Here is a 25,343-nt window from a genome sequence, read left to right on the forward strand (position 1 = left end):
ACACCATTTTCTACTTTTACAGCTAATCACTCTCTGCTATGACTGCAATAGGAAGCGCCCAGTGTCAAGCCCCCATCACAGTGTCTATATAAATCATTTTCTATGAACAAATTTTCTGCAATTTGATATGTTGCTTATTCAGGACTCCAAAAATGACCAAACTTGGGAAATTCTAAAGCGTAAGGGATTGTTCTGTTCATCGCTATCTGCAACACATTGTGTGTCAAAAAAGTATGTAAAAAAGAAAAAAGAAAAAAAAAAGAAGAGGATAATGAGTCAGAATTTAATTATTACACATCAAAGCCGTGTTTGGCAGATATATGCACTTAAGTAATTAATATGTCCTGAATGACCAACAGACACAGTAGTTTAATTTAGCAATTTATGAGAAATTGAAATATGATCATCTTTAAGTACAAAAGGATAAATTATTATACAGTTGTTCTTATTTTATTTTCAGCACAAATTATGGGCCGGAATTATCAAGGTATGTATTTGCCGATTCTGTGCGTACCGCCCACAAAATCACTCTGCGCACATATCGTCAAAAATGTCCATGAACGCAGTCCTGTCCCGTGCGCCTGCAAGCGCAAAGGACGCTTATTACAACGTACATTCGGGGAGTGAATTGAGCGGGGAAGGGGCGTTTTGCTGTAGTCAATGTACATTATGGGCGTGCCAAACGCAAATCAAGCCCTATACACATCAAAGTTACTCACTTGCACCAGTGACGACGGGGCTAGTCTAAGCCCTGATCAGTAATGATGACAGTCTCGTATGCATGCTCAAACATGTGTTTGCAATCAGGAGCAACTGTCAAAAATGATTTTATGTCCAGTAGACATTAACAACATTCTAATAAATGTATTTCTTGGGGATTTTTTTTTTTTATTTTTTTTTAAATATTTTTTTTGTAACTGTCTTATCATTAATGCTTTTATTATTACCATGTGACATTAATTCTATCATTTTTTTAATTTTCCTTTGCGTGCGTTGTTTTGCGAATTTATAATCCACACGGGGATTGGACGTATCCTGCAGCGTCTTGTGCAGTAGAGCACAGCAGACCTACACTTGAATTCAACAGCACACGTATCTTAGATCCATGCTTTTCTGAATTCGTGAGTACGCAGAGCCTAAAAACATGCATATAATACTGAAAGCGGGTTGCGCTCAGAATATGTATCTTGGCGAATCAGGCCCTATATGTTTATTTTGTCTGCTATTTTACCAAAGAACGCATGACTTATACGTCTGCATTATTCATTTCAACTTTATGCTTTCCCAAAACATCAATTGGTGTACTTCTCTTAGGGGGGAATTCAATTGGCCTCGTTACTTAAGAAAGTAACGCGGCCTGTGCACTATTGCCGTTATTACGGTAGTTTTAATGCCAGCTTTTTGTTCGCAGCTCCCTGAGCAGGGTTAAGCTTACCCTAATAACAGTAATAGCTTTAAAGTGGCGAGAGTTTGGGGGGAATTGAATACCCCCCTTCAGTATGGAAATAAGTTTACCCAAAATACCAAAAATGCCGTCAACATTAACAGAAAGGATATTTAAGGAATAAGTCAACAAAAGTTCTATATGGCTATTAACAAAGCATGCATAACTTAAATCTGTAATTATAAATAACACAAATACCAGGGGGTATGTTTACTAAAAAAGTCTATATTCTGATAGCAGTGAAAAAACAAAACAAATTATTGAAAGATTTTTCCAGATTATCGGACAAAAGCCGGCTGTTCAAGCAGGAGTAAGCTGATAACTTTATATATGAAAAGTCTGTACAGCGCTCGGGTTTTAAGGTTTATCTGTGTAAATAAATAAAAATATATAACAGAATGTATTGCTGCCTGAATATTAGAGGCACCCAACCATTTTTAGTGTAATAGTTACAAGAATGTATCGGTTGCATAAAAACAACAGTATCTAAAATTGTTACCTTTGTTGCATAATGGTAATAAGTGTAAACATTAAATAATATCATAAATAACCAATTATATGGCACTAGTAAAGTATTCAATAATTATGGTCTTTCTTAAAAAAGTATTTTAACATAAATATATTTTAGCAATTATTATGGTTAACATTTAATTATATAATACCAGCATACTCTGCAACACTTTATAACAACAATAGAATTTTGAACAAGAAGTCTCTTGTGCCTGTATATTTATAAGTTTGTGAGACGAAACGGTAGAGAACACAGAGAGGCGGACTCCCTCAGCCGTATCAGCGCACCTTCACTCACCAGAACATACTGGATTAAGAGCTTTTATTAAATTGAATGTTGCTACACAAACTGATTTTACAGCTTGCATTGAAGGTGGACCACCTGAGAAATCAGGTCTGATTTACTAACAAACAGCTGATATCACCAATGTTAAAAAGCTGAAAAAATAGCTATTTTATACAAACTGAAGTAGCTTTTCTTGTTCTCAATGAATCAAGAAACATACAAGTCAATAAACACTCATCTGAAGGTAAAAATCCCTTTTTTCCCTTTCCCTGCAATGATCATATCTCTTCCAGGTAGTTACGGATGTAAGATACGTTATGTATTTAGTCTTCTTCCTGTGACCAACTGATTGTGGCTGCTTTCAAAACTGAAGCTGTATTTTGTTCACCCTCCAGAACTGAGAAGATGACCTTATGGTCATCTAATCTTACTTTTCTGGTTGTAATGAACCACAAGTGCAGCAACACATTCCAGACTCTGTCTCACGGTTATGAACTTGTCTGTGCACTTGGTAGAAATCTCACAGTGAACTTGGTTCATCTTCTGGAGGTGAATGGACTAGTTGTCCTCTCACTTGTCGAGTCAGTGAATGTGGCAATCATGTCACACATGTAGTAAGGGGGTAATATTGTGGGAGCCCAAGATGAAATTAATTCACCCTCTGGTAGTGAAAGAATTCTGCAGCATCGTTTCTATCCGATAATCTGTTTACATTGTCACATTACACTCAGATCCTGATCCCTTGTGATATCAACATGGACAAAATATAAAAATATTAAGGTCAGTTACAAATGTGGCTGTCATGAAAAGCATTATAAAAAAAATTAGAATTTAAAAGAAAAACACACAGAAAAACAAAATACACATACATCATACAAACGGACCTCATACAAAGGATAAACTAATGGTTTCTTGATGTAGCATGCTGGAGATTTTGGCTGTTTTGCGAGTGTGCACATTCAATGCTAGACATGTGGTATATATATATATATATATATATATATGTATATGCTCTTCACACTTAGGAATACTTACATTTAGTAGACATTTTGGGCGTGTGTCACTTTTTCTATCCTTCTGTTAACTTTAGACTTTATGCTTCACTTTTGTAATTTTACACTTCCAGGTTTATAAATATGTACTGTTTATAAACTGTATTTATAAACAGTTTTTAAAACCTGTCAATAAGGACAGTAATACCTGCAGCTATGATGAATTTGCAAAATGACAATGATGATGTCACCACGGTCTCCAACTGATGTAAAAGCATAGGCTGCATAGGCATGAGAGAGAGAGAGAGAGGAGAAGGGGGAGAGAGAGAGAGAGAGAGAGAGAGAGGAGAGAATGGAGAGAGAGGAGATGGGTAGAGTGAGAGAGAGAGAGAAGGGGGGAGAGAGAGGGGAGAAGGGGAGAGAGAGGGGGGGAGAGAGAGAGGAGAGAAGGGAGAGAGAGAAGAAGGGGAGAGAGAGAGAGAGGGAGAAGGGGGGAGAGAGAGAGGAAAGGGGAGGGAGAGAGAAAGAGAGGGGAGAAGGTGCGAGAGAGAGAGAGAGGGGGGTGAGAGATAGAGGGAGGGTGAAGGGGAGAGAGGGAGGGTGAAGGGGAGAGAGAGAAGGAGAAGGGGAGAGAGAGAGGGGGAGGGTTGAAGGGGAGAGAGATTCAGAGAGAGAGAGGGAGGGAGGAAGACAAAGGCAGAGAGAGAGAGAGAGAAAAAGGGGAGAGAGACAGAAACATGGAGGAGGGGAGAGAGAGAGAGAGAGAGATAGAGAGAGGGAGAGGGAGAGGGAGAGAAACAGACAGAGAGAGAGGGAGAAGGGGCAGGAGAGAGAGAGAGAGAGAAAAAGGGGAGAGAGACAGAAATATGGAGGAGGGGAGAGAAAGAGAGAGAGAGAGAGAGAGAGAGATAGAGAGAGGGAGAGGGAGAGAAACAGACAGAGAGAGAGGGAGAAGGGGCAGGAGAGAGAGAGAGAGAAGAAGGGGAAAGAGGGAGGAGAGAGAGAAAGATGGGGTAGAAGGGGAGAGAGAGAAAGGTAGAAGGGGAAAGAGAGAGGGAGAAGGGGGAGTGAGAGGGAGAGAGAGAGAACTTGTAACTTATTACATACACTAAAGCTTCTGGGCAATCAACAGCATGGTAACGTGCCCATTTGCTCCTACTGTCTGTCATTACCCCCTCCCTATAGAATGTAAGCTCTCATGGGCAGGGTCCTCTCCATCCTATGCCTCTCGTCCTTACACTCTTTGTCTACCTTGTATGTCCCCGCTATGTCTTATAATGAAATTTTGTGCTATGCTGTTTTTTCACTCTTATGTAATTGCTCAGACAAGGCTCATACTTGTACTTGTACCACATGTTGGTTATTTTCCTTATTTGTGTGAATATTCACATATTTTTTATTATGCTTAATTATATTAATATATTTGTATGCCAACTGTCTGGTCCTATGGAATTTGTTGCGCCTTATAAATAAACGCTGATGATGTTGATGAGTGGGAAGCCTTGTGTTGTTGTCATGAGGGCATCTGGTTAGAGGGAGTGTGAGATGAGATGAATAAACAATTATTTTGTGGAACCCAAGGAGCAGCAACTGAATGTTACCCCTTTACCTGCCAAAAAACATCTTGGTCATTTGTTCTCCTTTGACTTCAATATACTATATTATCGTATATGACAGTGCGTTGACATTATTTTATGAGAAAAAATAATTTCATTTCCTGTTTACTTAATGGAATAGAAAAGAATACAGGAAAGCGATCAATGACATGTTGCAATCACTGCTATGTGTATAAGCTTTTGTCCTATAAGAGAAAATATTAATATTACACATTCACCAGTACCCAGAACAAAATGATCTACTTGAGTGGTTAGTACCGTAATTAATATTCTATGGAGTTTGTCCTTACCCAATGACTTGATGCTCATAATACTGCAATGTTCTCTGTAGCGTCTGTTGAATAGTCTGGGGCTGTAGGATAAAAACAGAACAAGCTCTTACTCTATGCACAAGAAAACGAATCTCCGCATTCATTTGCCAGCAATGGAAAATAGCTGAAGTATTTCTGATGTGTCGTCTGTAACCTGTGATTTAGTATTTTAAATAATATTCTCTTTTTCAGCCTATTTGGTTTCTAGTCCGATAATGAACCGAGTATGAGGTCTGATAGCAGCTGATTTATTTATGTGGGAATGTTGAAGGCTGTGTATGATCCTGACCTGATTAAGTCATATCCAGTTTACAATAAGGGTGATGGATGTGTTGTGTGACCAAACAAAAAAAGGATAGACGTGGGTTTCAATGAAGAAGAAAGCTGGGTTAGATTTACAGTCATATTACAGAGCAAATGAGATTTATAGAACAGGGGCCAGACTGGAATGTTTTCTAATATCAAATGATGTTTGTTTAGGGAATAATCAGTACTGTGTTATCCAGTGCAGTGCCAGCCATAGCAGGTAGTTTTGTGATAATGCCCTCTAAAGGCTTCTGGAGCTCAAGATCCTGCTGAACGAATGAAGGGACGGTGTCTAAGTAGAATTAATTATAAATATAAGGGTTAGGGCAACAGTCAAACTGATTTAGATGGGAGCTAATAAAGTGGGAAGGGTTATCATGAGTTTCATATTATTCCACAAGTACCTACTAAACATAAGCAACATACAATTCCAAGTATACAAATCTATCAAATTCTAACTGATTTAACTACAATAGTAGAAGGTTTAGGCAAATAATTTACATATTACATCGTTCAAGGTATTTTGTATAAATCAATACATTGTAATGTTTAGCTCAGTTAATTAAAAAAAACAGCAAATTAAGAAGACATTTTTTTTCTTATGATGATGCCCTGGTTCAGGACCTTCTTATCAATTACAGAGGTTAATTGTGCAATTATTATCTAAGCATCTTAATAGACAGCAATGACAGAATGTGCTATTAGAAAGTGGAATCTCTCCACGGCATCAAAAATAGTTCAATGGAAACTGATTTGTACAACTATGTTAGTGTACAACATAAATAGCCCCGAACGTAAAGATTTTCAAAGGTGATAGACTATTTTTTGTACTTCTACTAGTCATTGCAATGCACAATATCTACATACTATGAACCAGTGACATCACTAATACGGCCATATTGTAGATTTAGCCAATATTCATAAGACTTTGTGTAGGTAACTGGTGCACTTTAAATAAAAGGCAATCAATGAACAAAGATAACCTGAAAAATATACAGCTATCACCAAATCTATGTGACAAGCAATACGACTGCTGCATAAAAATCCAAAATGCATGAGTTGTATAATCCTATAATGTTTCAAAGTTTTGAACCTTTGTGAACTGAGCACGCTACAATCAAAAAAAAAAAAATCTGTCGCATTGCAATTATATATTATATTGTATTTTTATTATATTTTATTTAAAAGATTTGGAAGTGCTTAGTGCTGAGCAGAACAACCTATCATATACAGATGAGGTCAAATAAGAAGAGTGGAGATGTTGCCTATAGCAACCAATCAGATTTAAGCTGTCATTTTGTAGAATGTACTAAATAGATGATAGCTGTAATCTGATTGGTTGCTATAGGCAACATCTCTACTTTTTCAAACCCGCAGTTTAGTAAATATACCCCAGTGTGTGGGACATTGAGTCAAAGGGCTTTCATGTTTATGGTCTTATCCAGGAGAATATTGGATTTACTACATTTTGTCCAAGATAGGGAGATTTCTAAAATACCCCAACTTCTTTAATGTGTCTGAATCTATACACTTTACATGCTAAGCAGAAAACCTATCCTGCACTGATGAGTCCAGACAGGCATACAACAGGCTACCTAAAACAGGAGGCAAGGCTGTGGCACACTCCAAAAACCCACTGGGTGGGGTGCTAACATAAAGGACTCCCATGAAAAAGGCATTACCTGGAAATGTTTTCTAATCTTGGGGGTAAATGTATTAAGCATCGGTTTCTGCAAGTTGCCAGATACCGCCCGGCAAAAATTGCCTTGAAAGCGATTGCCGTTTTAAACTTCCTCTATCCGATATCTGGCGACTTGCCGAAACCGATGCTTAATACATGGCTTATCTTTGTTAAAGCAAACACTCTGCACAGATCAGCTGAACTGAAGTGATTGACCAATAAACTCTCTATGTTAAAAAAGAAGACACTACAGTACAGTAATCACTGGTTGAAATCTGCCATCTGTTATACTAGCATTCACTGATGATATTATCTTCTAATGCTATTATTATACAATAACGGAGTATCTGTTGATATTAGCAGACTGTTTAAAAAAAATGGACAAAAATACACACTTCTATTTACGAAAGGGCACCGCTAAGCGCTGATCTCTTGATCTTCTTTTACGGTTAATGCTGCATGTTTTACACCTTGATAAATGGTAGGAGGGGGAGAGAAAAGGCTCCCAGCTTTGTCTATGCACATCACTGGAGAGTGGGAATGTCTAACCTTTTCTAAGAAAGAAAGCATCTCTGCTGGGAGATTAGGGGGATTGTTTAGCTGACAAATTGCATCTATTCTTCTCTGCGCTATGTGTCATGGATGTACAGCATCTAGGATTCCGCTTTCAAACAGAGCATTAAGTACTGCTGGTTGCTGCCTCCAGCCTTAGAAAATAAACCACAATAACTTATATTTGTGCAAGATTGGAAAGAAAAAAAAAAGATAAGGCTTATTGCAAAATGTCAACTTTTACAGATGCACATTTTTTTCCCAAACAGTGGCTCTGTTTTTGGATAAAGGGTGTTTAGATTTTTATAAGATAAACCACTTTAGCCGTGGAGGTGGTGTGCATCTCAAAGACCAGAATTTATTTGTACATTACTATTTCTTTACTATTCTTTTCAGCTGAGTGACCTTAGCTGGATAACTTTTAAAATCATCATCATCACCATTTATTTATATAGCGCCACGAATTCCACAGTGCTGTACAGAGAACTCACTCACATCAGTCCCTGCCCCATTGGAGCTTACAGTCTAAATTCACACACACACACACACTAGGGTCAATTTGTTAGCAGCCAATTAACCTACCACTATGTTTTTGGAGTGTGGAAGGAAACCAGAGCACCCGGAGGAAACACGGGGAGAACATACAAACTCCTCACAGATAAGGCCATGGTCGGGAATTGAACTCATGACCCCAGTGCTGTAAGGCAGAAGTGCTAACCACTACGGCACCGTGCTGCCCTAAAGTATTGTTTATTTATTTTTGTCAACGTTAATTTCCCACTTGTTTTTGTTTGTCCCACAGAGTTGTTTCCTTTGAAATAGATATATTGTTATTTTCTGGGCATTAAATAGAGAAAAGAGAAAAATGATATACTTTTTTTTTACTCTTTCAGAGTGAACTGTCCTAATATGTAATTATCACAGAAATGTATTGTTTACCTCCTCCAAATACAGAAATTGAACATGCATACTTTACTCAGGCAGTTTATGTTGTAGTTAACGTTTTTCTTTTTCGTAATGGATCTTATAGTAACTAAACAGTTACTGATATGAGACTTGAATCAGGGTTCCCCAAACAACTCTGTCGCTCTTACTTTATTTGCTATAGAAATGTGTAAGTACTGGCACTTCTGCATTGAACAGAGTTCAGTTATGAACACTGTCAGATATGAACTCTAATTTGCAAATGTCATGGTGTCAGATACTGAACAAAATGCGCAGCAGAGTAGCACTGACAAACTTGATGTTAATAAACGTCAATCTATTGGAACGGGTTAATGTGTAACTGTTCTACATGTCTGTTTAGTGACAGCGACAATCTGATAATTATATTGTAAATGTAATATATCTCCTTCAGCAGTAAATAGAATGAGGATTAACACCACTGTGAAAGGAATTTACTAAAGGTTCTGAAAAGGATCTCAGCATCTCTGGCACATCAAAACATAGACACATTACTGGGTAGATTTACTAAAGTTTCTAAAAAGGAAGAGTGGAGGTGTTGCCCATAGCAACCATTCAGACTCTAAAGCCACCAAAAGCTAAAACAGTCCTGATTTCAACTATGGAAAAAGATTGGGGTTTCATATTGTGGGTCCTGGCTTGGATGAAGCAAGATCTAAGATGATCAAGGGCAGAACCTAAAATATTCCAATTTCCAAATCCTGAACAATGGAAATAGGTCTTTCAAAGCACCAATCCATGAAATGCTAGAAACTATTATTGTAAACAGCAAGATTCTGGAATGTAAATGCAGTTAAATTTACATTACCAAATATAACATTTTCCCCAAATCTACACTTGGTTATAATTTGTATCTCTATAGATATTTTCTGTAAATCATGTGTGACATTCCTATAACTTGCAACAGAGAAGCCCTAACGTCAGCAGAATCACTGTCTCCAACCTGCAATCATTTCCATAATCCTTTAGTGAGGATGATCAGTAAATGTTTTTTAAATACTGTACAAATTCAAGAACCTTATTACTATCATGTAAAACAGACACTACATGTATTTCTATTACTATAATCTGTTTATAGCAAGGCTTTCTAATGAAACAAAAGTGAGTTATTTGTGCCTTTCAGATTTCTTTCCTGCAATACCCCAAAAAGTGGAAAATGATTACTTTTACTATATACAGCTGTCTAATACCCTGCATATGAATGGTTTAAATGATATTCATTGGTCAATATTCCTGTAGATATAACTGATAAATAAAAATTCTGTATGTAAAAAATATTTCACTTTTGTGCTCACATTTAGCTTACATACTTGCCAACTCTCCCAGAATGTCCGAGAGACTCCCGAAATCCGGGTCGGTCTCCCGGACTCCCGGGAGAGCAGGCAAGTCGCCCGCATAACGCAATTCCCTGGCCAAAATAACGTGATTCGCCGTGAATTACTTCAGTTTGTCCCTGCAACAAAATGGCATTTTTGTTGCGGTGGGCGGGGTCAAAATTATGCTATTGACAGCGCCGCGTCCGGCCCCCTCTCGCCCTCTAGCCACTCCCCTCTCCCGGACTGCACTGCCTGATAGTAGGCAAGTATGAGCTAGGAACATCCAAATTTGCCCAGCTCCTGCAATCAGAAGTAACATTTAGCAAACCCACAGGCAGCGCAACTTGACAAGCTAAGTTACACACATATCATCACTTAAAGGTAGGCAGATTTCTTCACAAAATGTGGGGCAACCATTTCCCAGTTTCACGAATAATCCCTCTTTGTATTAATAAAAACTAATGTCCCAAAATGTTCAAAGAGAAATCTTAACGGCGTATTTAGATCCTCAGTACTTCACTTTTCATAATTAATGTTGTTTATAGAGGGAACAACATGAATGCTTTGGAGATGTTTATCAAATCAGGCACCCTATATCATTCCTGAACCCTCGCATTTCAGATTGACCATAGATGAAAGCACAATCTTGTCACCATGTCAGTATAATATACAATAGGAAACATAATATAAAAAGGGATGCATTCATTAAAGTTAAATGCAAACATCTGGAATGTAGTCCCAGTGCCAATGAGATAACATTCCATTCTGCATTTTTAATTGACGCTGTAAAAGGAAACAAAATGATAATAGCAATTATACATTGGCAGAGGAATTCATCTCTCATCTTACTGTGTATCCTAAAGAGCACAACCACAACGGCAATGGTGGAAAAAATAAATATTTTATTTATCTACATGTAAAACATTGATTTAGCAACAGGGAGTTGAGATAAAAGAATGCGGCTTCATCTGCAAGTGATTCATAGGGATGTAATAAAAAGATGCTTCCCCCAGTGTCAGTCCTGAGAGTATTGATACAAAGATGAGACGATTGTGACAGTACATTTTTTATGACGGGAGGATTGTTTTTATGTTTTTTTTATGAAAAAAGTAAGAAAACCAAAGGCATGAAGAATATTATTAAAAACTGTGTTTTTATTATCATGTGTGTTTGATGGTTGTCTTTTCATGAGTATACCTCTGAAGGAGCCCTTTTGGGAACTGAAGCAATATTCATCAAACTGCAGACCATTACTTTGCTAGGATACATTCTGTCAATGAACCTCACATGGGTTCTAGCCGGGAAACAACCAATCAGAGCGTCTTTCTCACGCTCTGACCAATCAGAGCGATGCCACTCTGGATGGGTGGCTACACACAAGACTCCTGGCCTGTCATTTGCGTTGGGATTCTGCAAGTAGCAGTTCAGCTCCGTTCATATGTTTGTTTGATTTTATTATTCCCAAGCGGCAGCAGACAGTTTATGGCTGCCGGGACTTCCTGCTCCCGGGAGCACCATATATTAAAATTATTTTTGAAACTTTCACACTTTATTACCCCAACATCCACCATCCAGGGTTGTTAGGAGAAATATTCAGCACAGTAATTTTATTGCAGGTCCCATTGTCCTAGGGAATTCAGACTGTAGCTGTGCCCACTATAACAGGGGATCTTATGCTGTGGGATTCCCTATTACAGTGAGACCAGCTTGTCATAGCCTAGGGCTGGTTGGGTTTTTTTTGGGAGGAATATAGTTTAAAACAATGAAAGTATAAAAAAATATTAAATTGAATGAAATTATTTTGTTCTACAAACTTGTAAGAAGAAGGGCAAATAAGAAGGACCTGTTAATTGCTGAGTAGACTTTGCTCTTTGTACCCTTGGCACATAGATTTATAATCCCACCCTAATCCATTTTAAAAGTACAGAGAGTAGAGAGCACACAGTGCCATAAATTGAATGACAAAATGTATGACAACAAGACAGCAGGCTTGAGAAACCCAAGAAATGGTGGTGTTATGGACTTTCAGGTGAGATTTGAGGAGAGGTGGAGACTCTGAGAGGAGAGGATACGATAAGCTCTGTTTTGGGTATGTTGAGCTTTAGGTAGGATTGAGACATCCATGTCAATACAGCAGACAAAAGACAATATGGAAAAGGAGAGGTCAGGGGGTGAGAGGTTGACTTGGGTGTCGTCAGCTTAGAGGTGGTACTGGAGGCCAAATTAGTGAATTATTTCACAGAGATTTAAAGTTAGAAAAGCAGACGACTGAGAATAGAGCCTTGCGAGACCCCAACAGATAGTGGTAGTGAGGAGGATGTGCCAGAGGTGTTTGGGAACCAGAAAATAACTCTGTCACAAAGGACAATTGAGTGAAGGGTGTGCAGAAGAGGGTGATCAACACTGTTGAAAGCAGTAGAGAAGTAATAAAGTTATACAGATATAGAGTTGTCCAGAATAAAGCATAGTCATAATTCTATTTCATTGTACATCAAACCCTAGTGTTATGCTAGGGGCTCTACTCCCCCTCCCTTACCCCCACTTACATCTCTGACTTATAGAATGGTAGAGTTTAACTAATGTATATATACTTAGTTTTATTCATAATGTTTTGTAGTGGTTAGTTATTTGAAAATAAGACCACTCTTGTGGTAATTGAGATGTCAGTGAAGGGTAAGTCCCATCTCGGTTGTTACAGTGATGTTTATTGTGTAAGTACAGAATTATCTATGCTGCTCTACTTCATAAAACAAAGCAATTATTTACATAATCCGTGTCGCAATGGAATTTTCCACTATGATGGCAGGACCACTAGAACTGGACAAACAGTAAATATGTCATACTTGCCAACTCTCCTGGAATGTCCGGGAGACTCACGGATACCGGGTAGGTCTCCCGGACTCCCAGGAGAGTATGGCAGCCTCCCACATCTTCTCACTTCCTAGTGACGTGGGCAAAATTAGGTCCAAAATGCAGCGATTCTCTGGGAAAATTACGCATTTGCATCATTACGTAGCGGGTGCGGGGCCAAAATGATGCGATTTGTTGAACACCGTCCCCTGCACTCCTACCTCCCCCCCCCCCCCCCCGACAGCTCCTGGGCGCCGACTTTAAGAAGTCGGCAAGTATGAAATATGTGTTAGACTCAAGTATACAGCACTGTTTAGTGCTAGCATTGTGGAATCAGGTGACTTTTGGAGTGATTTTTATTACCAGCCAGCATGGGCATGACTACTGAAATAGCTTAAGCAGCAGCTATTAAGGGACTAAGCCCAGAAGGGAATACACAAATGGCACCTCTCCCGAATGTTGAGCAATGAAAGCTTACTAGCTAGCACCCTCACAGAAACTCGCGGTCCTATAGCAAGACTATTTTTATATAATCAACTTTTTATGTTTATATTACACAAAAAGAGTGAAAATATCAGGTTAGAAACCCTTCAAATAAGAAAACACTACTAAAAAGAAAAGTCTCTTGGACAATGAAAAATGCAGAACTATAAAACCCGCTTCACGCTCAGCTGATACACAATCATAATCATATAAGCTACACAGTTCCATCCTGCTTCCTATTTTGAAGGGCTGAAACACACAATGCTTGTGAAACTGCTAGAACACAGGCAGTGAAATCCACCTTGACCTGCTAAGATATTTCAACCTCTATGCAAGGAGCATAAAAAAAATGTGAGCAGCATGGAACGGAGAAGTTTAGTTCAGTGACCACAAAAATAAAATGACAATAGGCAGTTTCTGGAAGAGGAAGACGCTACCTCAGTAAGATCTGCCACTAGGCACAAGCCAACCACGCCCAACGGCAAATGGGGCACGACATGCAATACAACATTTCTAAGAAACCATCAAAAATTGCTGTTTTCATAACTCATCCTATAATATAAAACTCATGCTAATTGTGTTTGCACAAGGAGCTCACTGAAATTTAACACAAACGCAACTCACACAGTCTCGATATCATTTTCAATGAACTATCTTCCATGGTTCTCATCCCTCATTCAATAGTAATGTACACATTGTAGAATTATTTAAAACAAAATGAGATATTTCCCTGGAGAAATCATTTAATGAATTTACTCCCTAGGAAATCAGTATGCCCCCTATAGCGGTTTCAGAGCCTAAAGTCAATGAAGAGTTAACATCTTTAATAAAAGCAACAAAGATTTTGTTTATGCAGCCAGAAAGAGCTGGCAGTCTCTGATGGCTTTCAGTCTAATACAAATAATCTATATGTTTTCACAGTTACAAAGACAGATACACATTTTATTGTGATCCAAGAATCACATACCTGGAAGTAGTATAATTTGGGGGATGCTGGAGTTGGCGTGAAGCACACTGGCACTAGCGGAACTAGCATTGGTGGAACTACCATTGGTACAGCAGGTGCGGTACACCGGGACCCATGGAGATAATGGGGCCCATTGCATGGCAGATGCAGAGGGTCGGGGCCCTGGTTCCCTCCTCCAGGCCTCCCTGCAACGGGGCCCACAGCTCGCTAATTCCGCCTCTGCACATTGGTTATTATATTTCTATTAAAAAATAAAAAAAGCAATTGTAATGCACTGTGATTGCAGCGTGCCCTTGCTAGTCACAGCCCCATACATCGGTATAAAAGGAATGCTGCTGGCAGGCGGCATCAGACGGCGAAGGGTGGTGAATGCTTACAGGCTGGTTAAAGGCTAGAAAGAGACCTGGCAAAAAATACAATCAAGTTGGGTTATTTATTTATTTTTAAATAATATTAACTTTGCTCCCTGCAGAGCTTGGGTTGGGGTGGGAGCAATGGGGCACAACTATACAGATGGCCTCAGGTGGCACGTGGACTTGTAATAACACCGTTCCGTCCTACAGGCAGGTAGGTAGAGGAACCAGCTGAGCTTGCATGTGTTACGCGTTTCCCGGCACGGTCCAATTTCTTCTCATTGGAAACTGGTACCATTGAGCAATTTATGTTTAATAAATACAGTTCCCAAAACATAGAGATATTCAATAGCTAATAAACAAATGACACAAATAATAGCAATAAAATCTGCAAACACCCTCCTCAGGGTACCAGTGTCAAATGCATGAAAAAGCCTCTCAGACCTGATTGGTTATGCCATAGGAAACGCTGGACTTGTAGTTTGCCAACAGCTGAAGAGTCCCCGGTTATATAAGCCTGCATTATGCAGATAGCACAAAAAAGCAGCGTAAGGTGAAACGGGCAAAGAAAAAAGGATAATGCCATCAAAAGTTTGTGGAGTAATTTAAAGTACTGACGTTATCATTAGAGTTGTGGGTTTTGAAGTTAGAATTTCTAAGGCAAGTACTAAAATATTGCCTAGCAACTGTTTTCTAGTACATTGCTTTATCGAATGCTTACTGCATAGATCCTGTTCCTGGCTATTTATATCCTGAGCTAATAATATTCTAATATTTCGTCAAGATGTTAAAAAAAAATAAAACAGGTAAAACACACTTATTATCTCATTCTAGTTGTCTTCTTACGGAAATATTTATCTAGAAATATCCGCTCAACCTTAAAGTTATACCCTATACTATTATATACCATGGATATTAAATTACATGGGTAAAATTAATAAGCCAGCTTTGTTTATAAAATACAAATATGAGTAACTAATTTTGGTATCTCAGGAAACTCATGCAAATTTTTTTTAGTTCCAACCTTTCCACATATGTTTTATTTAATGGCAATGTAGTAATTTTACTAATATAGTACGACTTGAAAAACTGTGGTGATTATGCAATCGGCAGTGCTGGATATACTGTTGGTGACCTCATCTAAAGAAGTCCAGGCATATTTGCCGATACCAAGTGGGTGGGGTTAGTAGTAATAATTATATGTTAAAATGATATGGATTACATGTAAAAATACAGATATATTTATTTTGGCAAATGCTTTGTTTAAATTATTCAAAGTGATATTGTTGCAGACATTAGTATATCCTCAGTAGCAATTAAATAAATAACAAATTACATATATATATATATATATATATATATATATATATATATATATATATGAGGAATTTATATAGATAATAATAACAATTACATCATTAGTACAATCACCTCAACTTCCCACTCCTTGTCTGGATCTTGCTCTGAATCGGACTCCTCCATTTCCTACCTTGATCTGTTTACCTGTAGCTTCCTACATATGTAGCACACCTGCTAGATCCTGCCTGCTTGGACCCTGCAATTAATTGAACTGCTTCCAGCTCCTACCTACAACTGCTTACCAGTACCTGCCCACACATGTAGTGCCCTTGCCCAGGTAATAGACCCCTCTCAGTACCCTAGATACAATCTATGCGCAACATACCCCCCACTGGGCCTCCAGTTACCCTCATTGCCTCCTGAACCTTGAACCATTCCATTTGCCTCCATTTACTCTCTCCCATTCAACCACACTCTGACACACACTGCAATATTTCCATTGTGTAATCCCATTGTCTATGTTTCCTTATCCAACTTTGAGGTCTACTCGATCCGCCTCTTTCACGTGTCCACTTCCTTGTTGCCATTATCCATCATCCCCATGGGGATTCCCAATTCCTTGATAACTTCTCTACTTGGCTCACTTACTTCCTCTCCTCTGACCTTCCTTCCTTCGTCGTCCTCAGAGACTTCAACATTCAGATTGACAATCCCACCAATCCCAGAGCCTCTAAACTTCTCTCCCTTTCTCTCTTTCTGGTCCTCATTTGTTGTCACTGAATGCACCTCCTCTGCCTCCTACAACAGTGGCCACTTCCTTGATTTGGTCTGTTAACATCACTGTGATGTCTCTGACTTCAACAGCCCCCCTTACCTATCTCTGACCACCTTTTGAATCTCTACAACCCCCTCTCTTAAGGGTACTCTGTCAAGCATAAAACTTTACGCCCCTGACTGTGCAATCTTCTTCTCCTACCTGGACTCCTTTCTGTCCCACATCACCATCCCATCCTGCCATGACCAGGCTGTCACCGTTACCACTACCCTGGACTTCATCAGCCCGACTGTCACTATCAGTCCACGACAGTCCTCACCATAGCCTTGGCATTAAACCGACCTACAAAATTTTTCAGGCACCACAGAGTTTCTCTGGATGAAATTGTGCTCCCACGCTGACTTCCTGCTCTTTAAATGAATTATCTCCTCCTACAACTCTGTGCTCTCTCTCTCTCTCTCTCAAACAGTCATACTTCAAATCTCAAATTTCCCCCCAATCCTCCAACTCCCAACACCTTTTTGCCACCTTCAACTCTTTCCTCTGCTCCTCTTCTTCCCCCTTGTTCTCTCTCTGCTATTGACGTTGTCACCCACTTTATCTTCAACATAGAATCGATTTGCTGTGACATTTCCTCTATTCAGGCTCCTCACAAAACCCTACACCCACTCTCATCGTTCCCTCTGACCTACCCCATCGTTCCCCTCTGACCTACCCATCTTTTCCTTCTTCTCATCTGTTTCTGAGGACAAAATCTGTTCCCTTCCCTCCACCTGCCCCCTTGAGCTGATCCCCTCTTACCACCTCCATTCCCTCTCTCCAGTTGCTGGCTCACACATTACCCACCTCCTTAACCTATGCCTCTTCTCTGGTATCTTCCTCTCCTTATTCAAACTCTCCCCCATTCTATATACAAAAATCCTACTTCGACCCTGACTCTCACTCTAACTGCCGCTCCATCTCCCTCCTTCGTTTTGCCTCCAAGCTCCCCTTACCTATCAGAAGCCACCAAAAGTCCTTTCTTGACCCTTTGCTTTTCTCCCTCTATATTTCTTCACTTTGCGATCTCATTAGCTCTTTTATCACATCTAAGCTGAAAACACCAAATCTACCTCACCTCCTCTGATTGCATCTCCAGTTGTCTACTGGTCATCTCAACTTGGTTGTACCAGCGGTTGCTCAAGCTGGACATGTCTAAGTTGAAAATCATTGTGATCCCCACCCTCCAATGTCCTCTCAAATCCCCTGCTCTCCCCCTCCACTGGTAATACTACCTTCTACCATGTTCTTCAAATCCACTGCCCACTGTCTGAGTGTCATCCCTGACTCCTTATACTTCAACCCCCACTTTCAGTCCCTCTCCCAATCCTGCGGTTTCCCTTTCTCGGGTGGAGTACGGAATAACGATGCTGATTATTCTGACAAGACTTACCCCGACGTCTTCACACCAAAGGGCTCCTTCCCGACAAGGCTCCAGGACAACTGATGTGCCAAGCGACTTGAAGCACTCACGATGAATGAAGGAGCCTTACATTACCCCCTTAACAGCACCGATAACAGCGTCACTGTTGGAAGTGATGTCATCAAGATGCGGCGGCTTCTTTATTCATCACGATTGCTTCCAGTCGCTTGGCACATCAGCCGTCCTGGAGCCTCGTAGGGAAGGAGCCCTTCAGTGTGAAGACGTTGGGGTAAGTGTTGTCGTCGTAGTCAGCATCGATATGCTGACTACCACCGCCTTTCTCACCCTGCAAGCAACTATAACTCTCATCCACTCACTTGTTATCTCTTGCATTAATTCCTGTAACCTTCTCCTCTCTAGCATTCCTTTCTTCCAACTCTCCCTACTTCAATCTGTCCTAAACGCTGCTGTCGAATTCATTTTCCTCCTTACCGCCCCCTCTCTGCCAATTTCTACAGTGGCTTCATGTCCCCTACAAAAACTAATTTAAACTACATTCACACAAAGGTTTTTCAGGGTATGTAAGCAGCATTAAAATGTAAAAAAATCACGGAAAATTATGCAAACATTATTTTTCATGCTCATACCGACTCCAATTAACTCATGCATGCCCAAAAATGTCACTGTGGATGTAGCCCTATAAAAATCAATCTGCTCAAGTTATTATGAAGCTAACTCAAAGGGCACTGAATCAGAATTAACAACATTTTATTTCTAAGCCATGTACAAGTACTGTATTGAAGCCCTCCTTTTGTCTTATGGTTTACACAAGGAAAATTATATAGCCATTGACTCTGCAAAAGGTATGTTACAGTCTGATATTGGCTTTTATTTTATAACCTGTACTAGACAAATGACAGCTACAATATATGATTTTGGCTGCACATCTGTGCCCAGTACACTGTGCTATTATAGAAGTTCCAAATATCATGCACAAGACATAATGATCCCATCGCTGCAGCCTAATAAGTTGTTTTACTTGAGCACTGCAATTTTCTGCATTGCTCTCAAGACTTCATGGCACATCCTTATTCACATATATAAATGCAGCAATATAAAATGATTACATGTATTAGTTTACATGTGAATATGTTCAATAGCTAAATAACACAAAACAGTAACAGAGCTTTGCATTATTACTAATTTCTTTTATATATGAATGTATTGCACACATGATCATTATATAGAAGGTGGTAATTACAAGATGAGTGCGATACTGCATTAAACATACATAAATATGTTTCGAATTGGAAATAAAATCTCTATTAAAAAATAAAAAGTCTACGATTTAGATGACTTCCATTCTTGTCAAATATTTGTTTTCTTTCAAGAAAAAAAAGAAAAAACATCTTATTTATTTATAGCATACATGCTAATATCGCCGAATGTCTGCCAGGCTCCCGGATTTGGAAAGTCTGCAATTCTCCTGGACGAATGGATTCAGGTGGGGGCGAAGGAACAACAGCACAATACGTGTCATCATGGAACACCCACAGCTAGTCCATGCTATTCACGTTATCCCGCTTCGGTGGGCAACGTAAACTGCATCAGCCCATCACACCGACCCTGACTTTGCAAACCTGCTCTCTGCATCCAAAAGGCATCATTACATTTTAAGACATTAAACAGAATGGAAGCTTTGGACTGTAACATCAGAGAATAAAAAATAAATAATTGACATCCTGTATCCTGTAAAACTAGATAACTTTGTTTCTCCAGCTGTTGTGGAACTCAAAGTCCCAGCATGTCCTCCCAGCCTCTGATGTCTAGTTCCTTTTTAAATAACTAACTCATATGGTAACTTAGGATCATTGGCTGACCGTTGACTCATTAGGGTCAGAAATGTAGGTACCCACCTGAATGAGGTCACCTTGTCTGTTAGATGGGCATCCACAGTTTGATCAAAATGTGCACTAGAACATCATGTTTATTCTAAAAGTTATATTATTGAATTTATATGGATGCAGAGTTTACCATATATCTGTTTTTAAACCAGTATGGTGTTAGTGCTTAAGGTATATGCATTTCACATGAAGGTGTGTAGAGAGTTGGTAGCACACATTGTGGGCCATATATGTGAAATATATGGTTTAGCACCAATTGGTCTGCATAGGTTAACCTAGTACAAATCAAGGCTCACACCTACTCTCAGCTCTTGGGAGATGCTTACACATTCTGCAAGTGCACCAAGCTGAGTGGCGAAGGAAGAATAATCTCTAGAGGCGCACTGTGCACAAGCCAAACCGTCACATCAAAGTTCTATCACTTGATAACCACCCTTTTCATTCAATTAAATTTTCCAATTTTTTTCTAAAATCCTGCTCAGTTTAGCCTAATTTATTGCTTATACATGATAGTGACGCCAGAGTGCCACATAGAGGTGATTACTGGGTCCTATTAATATAAAACAGAACTCAAAGACCAGTTCCTCTCAGCTAGTGAATAATTCACGTACTTCTATCGGAATGAAAATGGCTGCCCCACTGCACAGCAAGAAACACCACAGAAAAGGTACAGTCTCCACCTATTTATCTCATTTCATTAATCATGTTCCACAAAAATAAAATCTTGCTTTTGCAGTGGTGCTGCAAAACTAGCCATACTGGTAAGACTACTCTATACTCCCTCCCTATGCCAACACTCCAGCCAGCTCCCCTCAGCCTGTACAAACTTCTGTTCCTCCCCAAATGCTGCCATGCTGGTCTGTAAGCTATGCAGGGCAGCACGGTGGCTTAGAGGTTAGCACTTCTGCCTCACAGCACTGGGGTGATCAGTTCGATTCCCGTCCAAGGCCTTATCTGTGTGGAGTTTGTATGTTCTCCCCGTGTTTGCATGGTTGTCCTCTGGGCGCTCTAGTTTCTTCTCACACTAGTCTCTCTGTCTGTGTGTGGGGAATTTAGACTGTAAGCTCCCATGAGGCAGGGACTGATGTGAGTGAGTTCTCTGTACAGTGCTGCAGAATTAGTGACGCTATATAAATAGCTGATGATGATATGTGCTTTGGTGATACTCTAAGTTCACTTGAACAAATCAAGGTACAGTGAGACCAATACTGATTTTTCTAATATGCCTCGGACAATTTGTGCTTGGACGGTAGCATTCTGTGTTGGCACTAGGCAGTACTGTATAATACAGCACTGTCTAAGGCTGAGCTTTGACATTTTACACGTTGGCACATTAGCCATATTGCTTAAGAACTCATTGATATTTGCAACATATCCAAAGCTTTACCTGTGCAAAGTTGCAGGTTTTGCAAGCTTTATATTACATATATCCTAAGCAAATGAATCTGTAATATGCACTTCAATGTAGATTTCTGCATAATTTCAATTTAGAATTCATCGGTTTACATATCTAGTGAAACAGGTAGGACATAGAGTGATACAGATATAGTCATGTAAGACACTAGCAAATCTGTAGAAAGGCTATTTCTGAAGGGAGGGACATCTTTCAGGTACATAATATAAGCTAAACGCTGAGGATATTAACTGTCCATGTATTAGTAATCATGAAGTTTAAAGTCCGACATTATTCCACACCACGAACAGCATGGACATAGAGAATAATAAACATCAATCTTTCATGGTATGAGAATAATTTAGGACTCTAAATGCCATGATTACTCATGTGCCCTGACTTTTCTGACAATCATAATGTTTAGGCTACCGTTCATTAAACTACATTGTTGACCACAAATGTGATACATCAGGATCATTCCACCATAAAAATGATGGAAGGGACAGTGAAGTCCGGTAAGGTGGAGTGACAGGGATGTGGAGGGATTCAGGGGAGTCTGAGGGAGAATGAGGACTGGCTGAGGATATACGAAAGGATGTGAAGAAGAAAGTGGGTTAGCCAAAGGATATGAATAAGACAAATGAAGTTTCTGAAGATAAGGATGATAAAAAATTTAAGTAGAGTTGATGGATATCAAGAGAGGTGCTAAGCTTGAACTAGGAGGAACTTTGCAGGGAGTGAGGTATCCAGGGAATATTCTGAAGCAGAAATAGTGGGGACAGAGACTAGGAATATTGTAAGTAAATGCATAGGGTGAAGCATTATGGGGAGAGGTGAAAGTAAGATATAGACTGATCATATATCACGGTCTTTACTGATTTTCTGGTTTTTGCAATCCTGACGTCTTGTTCTCCTCTATGTTCTATTTGTCAGCTGGTGGAAGTAAACCAAATATAAACATAAAAAATAATATTGGACTGAGTGAAAATCATCAGACAGAAACATGTGGATAAGAACGAGGGAACTGTGAAAGTGAGTGAGGAGGGAAAACTTGATGTTGGGGAAGGGAATCTGTATGCAAAGAGTAGGGTGAGTATGAGCGGGAATTGGAAATTGTAAAAAACTAAAAACCATTTTGTGATTTCAAACAGAAAGAATACATGTATAGCAATGCCATAAAGATGCATGTGGATAGATGGACCTATACTGCACATGACACGGATGAATCATCTGGTGAAGTTTACCCACCCATAATAACCTCTTCATGCTTCAAAATGATTGCTCTGGGTAGTCTAGTAACAATTAGCAGCCATAAGATCATTGGTTATATCTAAACTATGCACTGCATGCAAATGAGGCTATGTGTCTCTACGTACTCATTTGTAAACATTGTCACCAAACATCAAGCACTAAAATGTACAGTCACATACACACAGCCCGGACAATATCCACAAGACCCACTTAGATATGCAGATACCTCTAAGGCATGAGGCACTCTGATGTTAGTAGTTACTTGTGACTTTGATAGGTAAAATGTCTGCCTCCAGAGTGTGTAGATGTTGGAAAGACTTTAACAAAACTTGATGGGGAAGGATTTAGCTCTTCTCACGTACTTTGTTTTTAGAGCACTGAATTACTATGCAAGGAAGTTAACTCACAACTGGTCCATATGCCAATATATCTCTTTATTAGTGCTTGATGTCATTTCCTACACATAACAGGTTCATTTTAAGCGTTTTATGTCACTGTGCCATTAGTTGCCATTTAATTGGTATGTGGAGTTGACTTGTGACATTAAATATATACTGCAGATGACAAAGTACTGTTTAGACTACAATGAGCCAGGCTCTCTTCCTCGATTATCCACCCCTTATCTCCCATCATTTCCTTGCTCTTTGCAGATAATTGGGGGTATGTCCATACCGGCCCTTCTCTTTCTATATTGTACCATCCCTGGAGCACAACCTACATAACCACAAATTGTCTATTCCTCTTGTTAAGGTCCACGTCCATGATGTTCATGTACAGAAATAGCCCATTCCTAATGGTAATAGTAGATCAGTGCTAAATTCGTCAGAGACGTGCCATTTATTAGCATTATCTCAGTACACAACCTTAAACATCTGTAAATTACATAAAATGTGAACATATCCTGGAGTATTCCTATGCATGTGTTATGTTTTATTAACACAAGACAATATTCTATTATACTGTAAGCTTTACTTTACATGACACAACTCTCTACCAATAGCCACACTGCACACACATATATACTAATGTTTAAGAGAATGATAGTAATATATCAACCAAATTGACTCACGATAAATCAGGAATATATTAAGTAGTGTGGCTCATCACATTTTACTTGCATTGCATAGATCTTATTTATGGGACAGTGTTGCTATGGAAATAAAGGTTTCTATACAGAGTTGATCTTATAAATATATATATATATATATATATATATATAGATAGATAGATAGATAGATAGATAGATAGATAGATATCCTTACTCCTACACACTTGCACCAAAGAATGGAGGACATGGCTTCTACACTGCAGTGTAATACCCATAGTGTCAATTTAGTGTATAATAAAGCACGTATGTACATATATCACATATATGCATGTGTGTATTATAGTATGCCTATATAATTCATACAGAGATACAGAAAAAGAGCTTACATGCCATTTCTTAAATCTATAGGCTTCTCTTAAAGTGGAGTGGAATGTGGCCATACTGCTTGCCTGGCACATGCCCCTGGATGCTGTGACACTAATGAACAGCATATGTCTAATGACAGGCCGGCCAAATGTCACTTATCTGCACTAAATAGCTGCCATTCATTGGATGACAAGCCAGTCTGTATATCCTGTCTATACAGACCGCAAAGGAATCTCCTTCATTAATTCTCCCTTGCACGGCCACACAGTATTGTCTTTGGGTACCAAGTGCTAAGGAATACACCCACCACCTTCCCACATCTCTGCCCCATCTCCCACCCTATTCATCTGAACCTGGTCATTACGGGATTACGCGTGCAGGTCCCTCTTATTTACCGTGGGAGAAGTCAGTTTCCTGATACTCTCCCCCAGGGAGTCCAGATTCACCCGTCTCCTCCTGGTACCTCTTCTGGGGCCAACGACGGGTTGTGGGGGCTGCTCTTGCGACCCTGGGGGGCTTTTGCTCCCATTCCAGCACATCCGAGCCAAGGGGCATTCTGGCTCTTCCTCCGGGCTGGTCTCAAGATAGTCAGATCCCAGAGAGCTGAAGGATTCAGATGAGATCTTCCTCCTGGACATACTGAAGCTTGGTAATACACCATGAGATGCTGCGCTATGTCAGGCTGCAAACACCGGTGGGCATGCTGAGGTACTAAGCCAACGTCCAGCCTCTCATTTATATAGCAGCACCCGTGCTGTGCCAGCTCTTGTACGGTGCTGCCTCTCAGTACCCCCTGTGCCTTCCTTTTGTTTCTCTATCTGTTCCTTTTGTTGGCTTTTATGTAGTGTGCGCATAGGCAGTGCAGGCAGCTGAGCTGGATGGAGAGTGCGTGTGGCTGCTTCTCTTTCTCTCTGTGTTTTGAAAGCAGATGCTCTTCCCTCTCTCACCCTGTCTTTCTCTCTTCCTGCCCAGGCTGCTGCATTTTTCCACTGCTTAAATCATCACGTGCTCGTCCTGTCACCAGAATGACATACTTTACCAGGACTTGGGAAGGGGAGAAGAAGACCCCTCTATGTCTGTGATTTTTGCAATTGCCAAAGAAACATAAGGAAGATTAAGCCTTTGAAATAAAAACACTGTGCGTTGTGGAAATTCTTCTTCACAGCTGTGATATACAGACACTTCCACCCCATACTAATATTACACCGATAATAGTGGGTTAATTGCACAATTTTGCAAGCTGGTGTATCTTTCATTCACTGTGACACAGGTAGA

The 25,343-nt window shown here is 39.7% G+C and overlaps 1 protein-coding gene across 1 annotated transcript in view; it reads right to left on the reverse strand.

Moving 5' to 3' along the window:
* The window catches only part of GUCY1A2 (guanylate cyclase 1 soluble subunit alpha 2), a 162,888-nt gene extending 137,842 nt beyond the window's left edge, over positions 1–25,046 (reverse strand). The window contains exons 1-2 of the mRNA XM_075198820.1: positions 24,464–25,046; positions 5,139–5,200 (exon numbers count right to left, since the gene is read on the reverse strand). Of these exons, the coding sequence (XP_075054921.1) occupies positions 5,139–5,200; positions 24,464–24,706 (305 nt within the window). The 5' untranslated portion in view covers positions 24,707–25,046. The remainder of the gene's footprint in view (positions 1–5,138; positions 5,201–24,463) is intronic.
* Positions 25,047–25,343: the final 297 nt, after the last annotated feature.

Source organism: Mixophyes fleayi, chromosome 2 (assembly GCF_038048845.1).
Source record: "Mixophyes fleayi isolate aMixFle1 chromosome 2, aMixFle1.hap1, whole genome shotgun sequence".
NCBI lineage: Eukaryota > Metazoa > Chordata > Amphibia > Anura > Limnodynastidae > Mixophyes > Mixophyes fleayi.